The sequence below is a fragment of the Oncorhynchus kisutch genome, linkage group LG2, assembly GCF_002021735.2.
Source record: "Oncorhynchus kisutch isolate 150728-3 linkage group LG2, Okis_V2, whole genome shotgun sequence".
NCBI classification, from domain to species: domain Eukaryota; kingdom Metazoa; phylum Chordata; class Actinopteri; order Salmoniformes; family Salmonidae; genus Oncorhynchus; species Oncorhynchus kisutch.
In genome coordinates this window covers 79,230,800-79,243,468 of record NC_034175.2, presented here as the reverse complement: position 1 = coordinate 79,243,468, position 12,669 = coordinate 79,230,800, and the positions used below count along the sequence as shown (strand labels likewise).

At 40.1% G+C, this 12,669-nt stretch overlaps 1 protein-coding gene across 1 annotated transcript in view; it reads right to left on the bottom strand.

The window, feature by feature from the left end:
- LOC109885032 (neuropilin-2) overlaps nt 1-12,669 on the bottom strand; it is a 331,344-nt gene that overhangs the window by 242,740 nt on the left and 75,935 nt on the right. The window contains 1 exon segment of the mRNA XM_031801847.1: nt 468-649. Coding sequence (XP_031657707.1) covers nt 468-649 — 182 coding nt within the window.

The window sequence follows — 12,669 nt, the reverse complement described above, 5'->3', positions numbered from 1 at the left end:
CTTTACTCCCTTCTCACCTCATTTGCTCACATCGTATATAGATTGTTTATACTTGTATTATTGACTGAATGTTTGTTTTACTCCATTGTAACTCTGTTCGTTGTATCTGTCGAACTGCTTTGCTTTATCTTGGCCAGGTCGCAATTGTAAATGAGAACTTGTTCTCAACTTGCCTACCTGGTTAAATAAAGGTGTTCTCAACTTGCCTACCTGGTTAAATAAAGGTGTTCTCAACTTGCCTACCTGGTTAAATAAAGGTGTTCTCAACTTGCCTACCTGGTTAAATACAGGTGTTCTCAACTTGCCTACCTGGTTAAATAAAAAATCTAATCCATGACCACAAAACTGGTCCTAAATGTTTATATCACCCATAGTTGTGTGTGTCTCTACACCTGACAGAGTTGATTTGTCCTAATGTATTTGTCTAGTTTGATGTACACTTTTAACATTGTGAATATCAGACTCACCAGTTTTGAAGATCTCATACCGCAGTGAGAAGCCAGCCCCCTGGTGAGCGTAGTCAGAGACGAACCTGATGAGGAGGACAGGGCCTGAGGATATGATGGCTGGAGGGGCGATGTTACTGCAGTGTTTACCCAACAGGTCTGCCTTCTCGCTGTTCCCATCGCGGATCTCTACGTAGTCATATCTAGTGGAGAAAACACACGGAGACCATGTTTCATAAGTCCAAGAAAAAACGAGTAGAAAGAAAAATGTGTCTTCTGACAGGAGAGAAGAAAACAAAAAAAAACATGGAAACTGTATAATCACACGAAACAGTCGTGACATGGGGTTCACAAGAAACAGTCGTGACATGGGGTTCACAAGAAACAGTCGTGACATGGGGTTCACAAGAAACAGTCGTGACATGGGGTTCACAAGAAACCATCGTGACATGGGTTCACACGAAACAGTCGTGACATGGGGTTCACAGTGTTATCCAAGAAACAGTCATTTATTTAACTAGGCAAGTCAGTTAAGAACAAATGTGTATTTACAATGACAGCCTAGGAACAGTGGGTTAACTGGTCTAGGAACAGTGGTTAACTGCCTGTTCAGGGGCAGAAAGACAGATTTGTACCTTGTCAGCTCGGGGGTTTGAACTTGCAACCTTCCGCTTACTAGTCCAACGCTCTAACCACTAGGCTACCCTGCTACCCATGACATGGGGTTCACAGTGTAGCCAAGAAACAGTCGTGACATGGGGTTCACAGTGTTATCCAATAAACCGTCGTGACATGGGGTTCATTAGTGTCTCAAATGGCACCCTACTCCCATCACTTAGCCATATGGGCCCTGACCAAAGTAGTGCACTATGTTTACCGTATATAGAGTCTCTATTCAGACGCAGACTATTATTGTGTTTCACTCCAAGCTAGTCTCCGTTCTTCTCTGGTCGTTGACCTCTAGTGACCTGCTCTAATCTTTCTCCAAAAACAAATTCCTACTCGTCAGTTTCCTGAGCTTTAGTAACAGGATCCTACCTCCATAGTAACAGGAACCTACCTCCATAGTAACAGGATCCTACCTCCATAGTAACAGGGCAGTAGAGTAGTTGTTTTATGGTAATATAGACAGGGCAGTAGAGTAGTTGTTTTATGGTAATATAGACAGGGCAGTAGAGTAGTTGTTTTATGGTAATATAGACACAGGGCAGTAGAGTAGTTGTTTTATGGTAATATAGACAGGGCAGTATAGTAGTTGTTTTATGGTAATATAGACAGGGCAGTAGAGTAGTTGTTTTATGGTAATATAGACAGGGCAGTAGAGTAGTTGTTTTATGGTAATATAGACACAGGGCAGTAGAGTAGTTGTTTTATGGTAATATAGACAGGGCAGTAGAGTAGTTGTTTTATGGTAATATAGACAGGGCAGTATAGTAGTTGTTTTATGGTAATATAGACAGGGCAGTATAGTAGTTGTTTTATGGTAATATAGACAGGGCAGTATAGTAGTTGTTTTATGGTAATATAGACAGGGCAGTATAGTAGTTGTTTTATGGTAATATAGACAGGGCAGTAGAGTAGTTGTTTTATGGTAATATAGACAGGGCAGTAGAGTAGTTGTTTTATGGTAATATAGACAGGGCAGTATAGTAGTTGTTTTATGGTAATATAGACAGGGCAGTAGAGTAGTTGTTTTATGGTAATATAGACAGGGCAGTATAGTAGTTGTTTTATGGTAATATAGACACAGGGCAGTAGAGTAGTTGTTTTATGGTAATATAGACACAGGGCAGTAGAGTAGTTGTTTTATGGTAATATAGACAGGGCAGTATAGTAGTTGTTTTATGGTAATATAGACAGGGCAGTATAGTAGTTGTTTTATGGTAATATAGACAGGGCAGTATAGTAGTTGTTTTATGGTAATATAGACAGGGCAGTATAGTAGTTGTTTTATGGTAATATAGACAGGGCAGTATAGTAGTTGTTTTATGGTAATATAGACAGGGCAGTATAGTAGTTGTTTTATGGTAATATAGACACAGGGCAGTAGAGTAGTTGTTTTATGGTAATATAGACACAGGGCAGTAGAGTAGTTGTTTTATGGTAATATAGACACAGGGCAGTATAGTAGTTGTTTTATGGTAATATAGACACAGGGCAGTAGAGTAGTTGTTTTATGGTAATATAGACACAGGGCAGTATAGTAGTTGTTTTATGGTAATATAGACAGGGCAGTATAGTAGTTGTTTTATGGTAATATAGACAGGGCAGTATAGTAGTTGTTTTATGGTAATATAGACAGGGCAGTATAGTAGTTGTTTTATGGTAATATAGACAGGGCAGTATAGTAGTTGTTTTATGGTAATATAGACAGGGCAGTAGAGTAGTTGTTTTATGGTAATATAGACAGGGCAGTATAGTAGTTGTTTTATGGTAATATAGACAGGGCAGTAGAGTAGTTGTTTTATGGTAATATAGACACAGGGCAGTAGAGTAGTTGTTTTATGGTAATATAGACAGGGCAGTATAGTAGTTGTTTTATGGTAATATAGACAGGGCAGTAGAGTAGTTGTTTTATGGTAATATAGACAGGGCAGTAGAGTAGTTGTTTTATGGTAATATAGACAGGGCAGTAGAGTAGTTGTTTTATGGTAATATAGACAGGGCAGTATAGTAGTTGTTTTATGGTAATATAGACAGGGCAGTATAGTAGTTGTTTTATGGTAATATAGACAGGGCAGTAGAGTAGTTGTTTTATGGTAATATAGACAGGGCAGTATAGTAGTTGTTTTATGGTAATATAGACACAGGGCAGTAGAGTAGTTGTTTTATGGTAATATAGACAGGGCAGTAGAGTAGTTGTTTTATGGTAATATAGACAGGGCAGTATAGTAGTTGTTTTATGGTAATATAGACAGGGCAGTAGAGTAGTTGTTTTATGGTAATATAGACAGGGCAGTATAGTAGTTGTTTTATGGTAATATAGACAGGGCAGTATAGTAGTTGTTTTATGGTAATATAGACACAGGGCAGTATAGTAGTTGTTTTATGGTAATATAGACACAGGGCAGTATAGTAGTTGTTTTATGGTAATATAGACACAGGGCAGTAGAGTAGTTGTTTTATGGTAATATAGACAGGGCAGTAGAGTAGTTGTTTTATGGTAATATAGACAGGGCAGTATAGTAGTTGTTTTATGGTAATATAGACACAGGGCAGTAGAGTAGTTGTTTTATGTAATATAGACACAGGGCAGTAGAGTAGTTGTTTTATGGTAATATAGACAGGGCAGTATAGTAGTTGTTTTATGGTAATATAGACAGGGCAGTATAGTAGTTGTTTTATGGTAATATAGACAGGGCAGTATAGTAGTTGTTTTATGGTAATATAGACAGGGCAGTATAGTAGTTGTTTTATGGTAATATAGACAGGGCAGTATAGTAGTTGTTTTATGGTAATATAGACAGGGCAGTATAGTAGTTGTTTTATGGTAATATAGACACAGGGCAGTAGAGTAGTTGTTTTATGGTAATATAGACACAGGGCAGTAGAGTAGTTGTTTTATGGTAATATAGACACAGGGCAGTATAGTAGTTGTTTTATGGTAATATAGACACAGGGCAGTAGAGTAGTTGTTTTATGGTAATATAGACACAGGGCAGTATAGTAGTTGTTTTATGGTAATATAGACAGGGCAGTATAGTAGTTGTTTTATGGTAATATAGACAGGGCAGTATAGTAGTTGTTTTATGGTAATATAGACAGGGCAGTATAGTAGTTGTTTTATGGTAATATAGACAGGGCAGTATAGTAGTTGTTTTATGGTAATATAGACAGGGCAGTAGAGTAGTTGTTTTATGGTAATATAGACAGGGCAGTATAGTAGTTGTTTTATGGTAATATAGACAGGGCAGTAGAGTAGTTGTTTTATGGTAATATAGACACAGGGCAGTAGAGTAGTTGTTTTATGGTAATATAGACAGGGCAGTATAGTAGTTGTTTTATGGTAATATAGACAGGGCAGTAGAGTAGTTGTTTTATGGTAATATAGACAGGGCAGTAGAGTAGTTGTTTTATGGTAATATAGACAGGGCAGTAGAGTAGTTGTTTTTATGGTAATATAGACAGGGCAGTATAGTAGTTGTTTTATGGTAATATAGACAGGGCAGTATAGTAGTTGTTTTATGGTAATATAGACAGGGCAGTAGAGTAGTTGTTTTATGGTAATATAGACAGGGCAGTATAGTAGTTGTTTTATGGTAATATAGACACAGGGCAGTAGAGTAGTTGTTTTATGGTAATATAGACAGGGCAGTAGAGTAGTTGTTTTATGGTAATATAGACAGGGCAGTATAGTAGTTGTTTTATGGTAATATAGACAGGGCAGTAGAGTAGTTGTTTTATGGTAATATAGACAGGGCAGTATAGTAGTTGTTTTATGGTAATATAGACAGGGCAGTATAGTAGTTGTTTTATGGTAATATAGACACAGGGCAGTATAGTAGTTGTTTTATGGTAATATAGACACAGGGCAGTATAGTAGTTGTTTTATGGTAATATAGACACAGGGCAGTAGAGTAGTTGTTTTATGGTAATATAGACACAGGGCAGTATAGTAGTTGTTTTATGGTAATATAGACAGGGCAGTAGAGTAGTTGTTTTATGGTAATATAGACAGGGCAGTAGAGTAGTTGTTTTATGGTAATATAGACAGGGCAGTATAGTAGTTGTTTTATGGTAATATAGACAGGGCAGTATAGTAGTTGTTTTATGTAATATAGACACAGGGCAGTAGTAGTAGTTGTTTTATGGTAATATAGACAGGGCCGTATAGTAGTTGTTCTTATGGTAATATAGACAGGGCAGTATAGTAGTTGTTTTATGGTAATATAGACAGGGCAGTAGGTAGTTGTTTTATGGTAATATAGACAGGGCAGTATAGTAGTTGTTTTATGGTAATTATAGACAGGGCAGTATAGTAGTTGTTTTATGGTAATATAGACACAGGGCAGTATGTAGTTGTTTTATGGTAATATAGACAGGGCAGTATAGTAGTTGTTTTATGGAATATAGCACAGGGCAGTATAGTAGTTGTTTTATGGTAATATAGACAGGGCAGTAGAGTAGTGTTTTATGGTAATATAGACAGGGCAGGTAGAGTAGTTGGTTTTATGGTAATATAGACACAGGGCAGTATAGTAGTTGTTTATGGTAATATAGGACAGGGCAGTAGAGTAGTTGTTTTATGGTAATATAGACACAGGGCAGTTAGAGTAGTTGTTTTATGGTAATATAGACAGGGCAGTAGAGTAGTTGTTTTATGGTAATATAGACAGGGCAGTATAGTATTGTTTTATGGTAATATAGACAGGGCAGTATAGTAGTTGTTTTATGGTAATATAGACAGGGCAGTAGAGTAGTTGTTTTATGGTAATATAGACAGGGCAGTAGGTAGTTGTTTTATGGTAATATAGACAGGGCAGTAGAGTAGTTGTTTTATGGTAATATAGACAGGGCCGTATAGTAGTTGTTTTATGGTAATATATACAGGGCAGTTATAGTAGTTGTTTTTATGGTAATATAGACAGGGCAGTATAGTAGTTGTTTTATGGTAATATAGGACAGTGCAGTAGAGTAGTTGTTTTATGGTAATATAGACAGGGCAGTAGAGTAGTTGTTTTATGGTAATATAGACAGGGCAGTAGAGTAGTAGTTGTTTTATGGTAATATAGACACAGGGCAGTAGAGTAGTTGTTTTATGGTAATATAGACAGGGCAGTATAGTAGTTGTTTTATCGGTAATATAGACAGGGCCAGTATAGTAGTTGTTTATGGTAATATAGACACAGGGCAGTAGAGTAGTTGTTTTATGGTAATATAGGACACAGGGCAGTAGAGTAGTTGTTTTATGGTAATATAGACAGGGCAGTATAGTAGTTGTTTTTATGGTAATATAGACAGCGCAGTATAGTAGTTGTTTTTATGGTAATATAGACAGGGCAGTATAGTAGTTGTTTTATGGTAATAAGACAGGGCAGTATAGTAGTTGTTTTATGGTAATATAGACAGGGCAGTATAGTAGTTGTTTTATGGTAATATAGACGGGCAGTAGAGTAGTTGTTTTATGGTAATATAGACACAGGGCAGTAGAGTAGTTGTTTTATGGTAATATAGACAGGGCAGTATAGTAGTTGTTTTATGGTAATATAGACAGGCAGTATAGTAGTTGTTTTATGGTTAATATAGACAGGGCAGTAGAGTAGTTGTTTTATGGTAATATAGACAGGGCAGTAGAGTAGTTGTTTTATGGTAATATAGACAGGGCAGTATAGTAGTTGTTTTATGGTAATATAGACAGGGTAGTAGAGTAGTTGTTTTATGGTAATATAGACAGGGCAGTATAGTAGTTGTTTTATGGTAATATAGACACAGGGCAGTAGAGTAGTTGTTTTATGGTAATATAGACACAGGGCAGTAGAGTAGTTGTTTTATGGTAATATAGACAGGGCAGTATAGTAGTTGTTTTATGGTAATATAGACAGGGCAGTATAGTAGTTGTTTTATGGTAATATAGACAGGGCAGTATAGTAGTTGTTTTATGGTAATATAGACAGGGCAGTATAGTAGTTGTTTTATGGTAATATAGACAGGGCAGTATAGTAGTTGTTTTATGGTAATATAGACAGGGCAGTATAGTAGTTGTTTTATGGTAATATAGACACAGGGCAGTAGAGTAGTTGTTTTATGGTAATATAGACACAGGGCAGTAGAGTAGTTGTTTTATGGTAATATAGACACAGGGCAGTATAGTAGTTGTTTTATGGTAATATAGACACAGGCAGTAGAGTAGTTGTTTTATGTTAATATAGACACAGGGCAGTATAGTAGTTGTTTTATGGTAATATAGACAGGGCAGTATAGTAGTTGTTTTATGGTAATATAGACAGGGCAGTATAGTAGTTGTTTTATGGTAATATAGACAGGGCAGTATAGTAGTTGTTTTATGGTAATATAGACAGGGCAGTATAGAAGTTGTTTTATGGTAATATAGACAGGGCAGTAGAGTAGTTGTTTTATGGTAATATAGACAGGGCAGGTATAGTAGTTGTTTATGGTAATATAGACAGGGCAGTAGAGTAGTTGTTTTATGGTAATATAGACACAGGGCAGTAGAGTAGTTGTTTTTATGGTAATATAGACACAGGGCAGCTATAGTAGTTGTTTTATGGTAATATAGACAGGGCAGTAGAGTAGTTGTTTTATGGTAATATAGACAGGGCAGTTAGAGGTAGGTGTTTTATGGTACTATAGACAGGGCAGTATAGTAGTTGTTTTATGGTAATATAGACAGGGCAGTATAGTAGTTGTTTTATGGTAATATAGACAGGGCAGTAGAGTAGTTGTTTTATGGTAATATAGACAGGGCAGTATAGTAGTTGTTTTATGGTAATATAGACAGGGCAGTATAGTAGTTGTTTTATGGTAATATAGACAGCGGCAGTATAGTAGTTGTTTTATGGTAATATAGGACAGGGCAGTATAGTAGTTGTTTTATGGTAATATAGACAGGGCAGTAGAGTAGTTGTTTTATGGTAATATAGACAGGGCAGTTATAGTAGTTGTTTTTATGGTAATATAGACACAGGGCAGTAGAGTAGTTGTTTTATGGTAATATAGACAGGGCAGTATAGTAGTTGTTTTTATGGTAATATAGACAGGGCAGTATAGTAGTTGTTTTATGGTAATATAGACAGGGCAGTAGAGTAGTTGTTTTATGGTAATATAGACAGGGCCAGTATAGTAGTTGTTTTATGGTAATATAGACAGGGCAGTATAGTAGTTGTTTTATGGTAATATAGACAGGGCAGTAGAGGTAGGTTGTTTTATGGTAATATTAGACAGGGCAGTATAGTAGTTGTTTTATGGTAATATAGACACAGGGGCAGTAGAGTAGTTGTTTTATGGTAATTATAGACAGGGCAGTAGAGTAGTTGTTTTATGTAATATAGACAGGGCAGTTATAGATAGGTTTTATTTGGTAATATAGACAGGGCAGGATTAGTAGTTGTTTTATGTAATAAGACACAGGGCAGTATAGTAGTTGTTTCTATGGTAATATAGACAGGGCAGTATAGTAGTTGTTTTATGGTAATATAGACAGGGCAGTATAGTAGTTGTTTATGGTAATATAGACCGGGCAGTAGAGTAGTTGTTTTATGGTAATATAGACAGGGCAGTATAGTAGTTGTTTTATGGTAATATAGACAGGGCAGATGTAGTAGTTGTTTTATGGTATATAGACACAGGGCAGTTAGTAGTGTTTTATGGTAATATAGACAGGGCAGTATAGTAGTGTTTTTATGGTATATAGGACAGGGCAGTAGCGTAGTTGTTTTATGGTAATCTAGACAGGGCAGTATAGTAGTTGTTTTATGGTAATATAGACACAGGGAGTAGAGTAGTTGTTTTATGGTAATATAGACAGGGCAGTAGAGTAGTTGTTTATGGTAATATAGACAGGGCAGTTATAGTAGTTGTTTTATGGTAATATAGACAGGGAAGTATAGTAGTTGTTTTATGGTAATATAGACAGGGCAGTATAGTAGTTGTTTTATGGTAATATAGACAGGGCAGTATAGTAGTTGTTTTATGGTAATATAGACACAGGGCAGTATAGTAGTTGTTTTATGGTAATATAGACAGGGCAGTAGAGTAGTTGTTTTATGGTAATATAGACAGGGCCAGTATAGTAGTTGTTTTATGGTAATATAGACAGGGCAGTAGAGTAGGTTGTTTTATGGTAATATAGACAGGGCAGTAGAGTAGTTGTTTTATGGTAATATAGACACAGGGCAGTAGAGTAGTTGTTTTATGGTAATATAGACAGGGCAGTAGAGTAGTTGTTTTATGGTAATATAGACACAGGGCAGTATAGTAGTTGTTTTATGGTAATATAGACAGGGCAGTATAGTAGTTGTTTTATGGTAATATAGACAGGGCAGTAGAGTAGTTGTTTTTATGGTAATATAGACAGGGCAGTAGAGTAGTTGTTTTATGGTAATATAGACAGGGCAGTAGAGTAAGGCTGTGGTGATATCCTTTGATCTGTCAATCAGTGCAGAATAAAAGTAGTGTTGTCTGACAATGGGAGCAAGACTGCCAAGAGTAACTCCAGACCCCAATGTCCTCCTATTGTAATGAAACGTTTAGTGCAGTACGGTCGTGCTGATAAGGTCTAACGACCCCCAGGCCACACAGCTACAGGTGCCAGCCACCACGACTCCCCAGTGAGGAAACAAGATTACAGCTGCTTCTGTTATAGTTAATGGAGATCTCTGGTTGTTCAACTGAGGGTACTAGAACCAGGCTGTTGTTGTTGTGTGTGTGTGTGTGTGTTTACAGTGAGACACTGCTGCTGTGTTTATCTCTGTATCCTTGAAACAGAATAAAAGGCTGTTCTAAACATGGAGACAACGACCAGCAGTATGGAGACAACGACCAGCAGTATGGAGACAACGACCAGCAGTATGGAGACAACGACCAGCAGTATGGAGACAACGACCAGCAGCATGGAGACAACGACCAGCAGTATGGAGACAACGACCAGCAGCATGGAGACAATGACCAGCAGTATGGAGACAACGACCAGCAGTATGGAGACAACGACCAGCAGCATGGAGACAACAACCAGCAGTAAGAGACAACGACCAGCAGTATGGAGACAACGACCAGCAGTATCAAGGCTGTTTTAATCATGGAGACAACGACCAGCAGTATGTAGACAACGACCAGCAGTATGGAGACAACGACCAGCAGCATGGAGACAACAACCAGCAGTAAGGAGACAACGACCAGCAGTATGGAGACAACGACCAGCAGTATGGAGACAACGACCAGCAGTATGGAGACAACAACCAGCAGTAAGGAGACAACGACCAGCAGTATGGAGACAACGACCAGCAGCATGGAACAACACCCAGCAGTAAGGAGACAACGACCAGCAGTATGGAGACAACGACCAGCAGTATGGAGACAATGACCAGCAGTATGGAGACAACGACCAGCAGTATGGAGACAACGACAGCAGTATGGAGACAACGACCAGCAGTATGGAGACAACGACAGAGCAGTATGGAGACGAAGGACCAGCAGCATGGAGACAACGACCAGCAGTATGGAGACAACGACCAGCAGCATGGAGACAACGACCAGCAGTATGGAGACAACGACCAGCAGTATCAAGGCTGTTTTAATCATGGAGACAACGACCAGCAGTATGGAGACAACGACCAGCAGTATGGAGACAATGACCAGCAGTATGGAGACAACGACCAGCAGTATGGAGACAACAACCAGCAGTAAGGAGACAACGACCAGCAGTATGGAGACAACGACCAGCAGTATGGAGACAATGACCAGCAGTATGGAGACAACAACCAGCAGTATGGAGACAACGACCAGCAGTATGGAGACAATGACCAGCAGTATGGAGACAACGACCAGCAGTATGGAGACAACAACCAGCAGTAAGGAGACAACGACCAGCAGTATGGAGACAACGACCAGCAGTATGGAGACAATGACCCAGCAGTATGGAGACAACAACCAGCAGTATGGAGACAACGACCAGCAGTATGGAGACAATGACCAGCAGTATGGAGACAACGACCAGCAGTATGGAGACAACGACCAGCAGTATGGAGACAACGACCAGCAGCATGGAGACAACAACCAGCAGTAAGGAGACAACGACCAGCAGTATGGAGACAACGACCAGCAGCACGGAGACAACGACCAGCAGTATGGAGACAACGACCAGCAGTATGGAGACAACGACCAGCAGTATGGAGACAATGACCAGCAGCACGGAGACAATGACCAGCAGCACGGAGACAACGACCAGCAGTATGGAGACAACGACCAGCAGTATGGAGACAACGACCAGCAGTATGGAGACAATGACCAGCAGCACGGAGACAACGACCAGCAGTATCAAGGCTGTTTTAAACAGGGAGACAACGACCAGCAGTATGGACGACCAGCAGAGAACACACAGACATCCTGACAGGCAGGGAACAAGGCAGGGAGAACACACAGACATCCTGACAGGCAGGGAACAGGGCAGGGAGAACACACAGACATCCTGACAGGCAGGGAACAGGGCAGGGAGAACACACAGACATCCTGACAGGCAGGGAACAGGTCGCGAGAACACATAGACTGTTGCAGGGAACAGGGAACAGGCACAGGGAACAGGGCACAGGGAACAGTGAACAGGGAACAGGGAACAGGGAACAGGGAACAGGGAACAGGGAACAGGGAACAGGGAACAGGGAACAGGGAACAGGGAACAGGGAACAGGGAACAGGGAATAGGGAACAGGGAATAGGGCACAGGGAACAGGGCACAGGGAACAGGGCACAGGGAATAGGGCACAGGGAATAGGGCACAGGGAACAGGGAATGGGGCACAGGGAACAGGGCACAGGGAACAGGGCACAGGGACAGGGCACAGGGAACAGGGAATAGGGCACAGGGAACAGGGCACAGGGAACAGGGAACAGGGAACAGAGAACAGGGGAACAGGGAACAGGGCACAGGGAACAGGGCACAGGGAACAGGGCACAGGGAATAGGCACAGGGAATAGGGCACAGGGAATAGGGCTCAGGGCACAGGGAATAGGGCACAGGGAATAGGGCTCAGGGAATAGGGCACAGGGAATAGGGCACAGGGAATAGGGCTCAGGGAATAGGGCACAGGGAACAGGGCACAGGGAATAGGGCACAGGGAACAGGGCACAGGGAACAGAGAACAGGGAACAGGAACAAGTCGTCTAACACGTATAGGTTCACACCTGCTACTCTACTCCAATCATTCTTGGTGTTGGTGACCCAGTGATAGCTTCTACATGTTTCGCAGAAAAAGCCTGTGTTTTAGGTTCTAGATATTTACTGGTCCTCCGCCTCCTCCTCCTCTAAAAATACAACATATGTTACTGCCGTGTAGGATGAAGCTGTGACAGATGTTTTTCCTCTCTCTCTCTCTCTCTCTCTCTCTCTCTCTCTGTCTCTCTCTCTCTCTCTCTCTCTCTCTCTCTCTCTCTGTCTCTCTCTCTCTCTCTCTCTCTCTCTCTCTCTCTCCCTCTCTCTCTCTCTCTCTCTCTCTCTCTCTGTCTCTCTCTCTCTCAATTCAATTCAATTCAAGGGCTTTATTGGCATGGGAA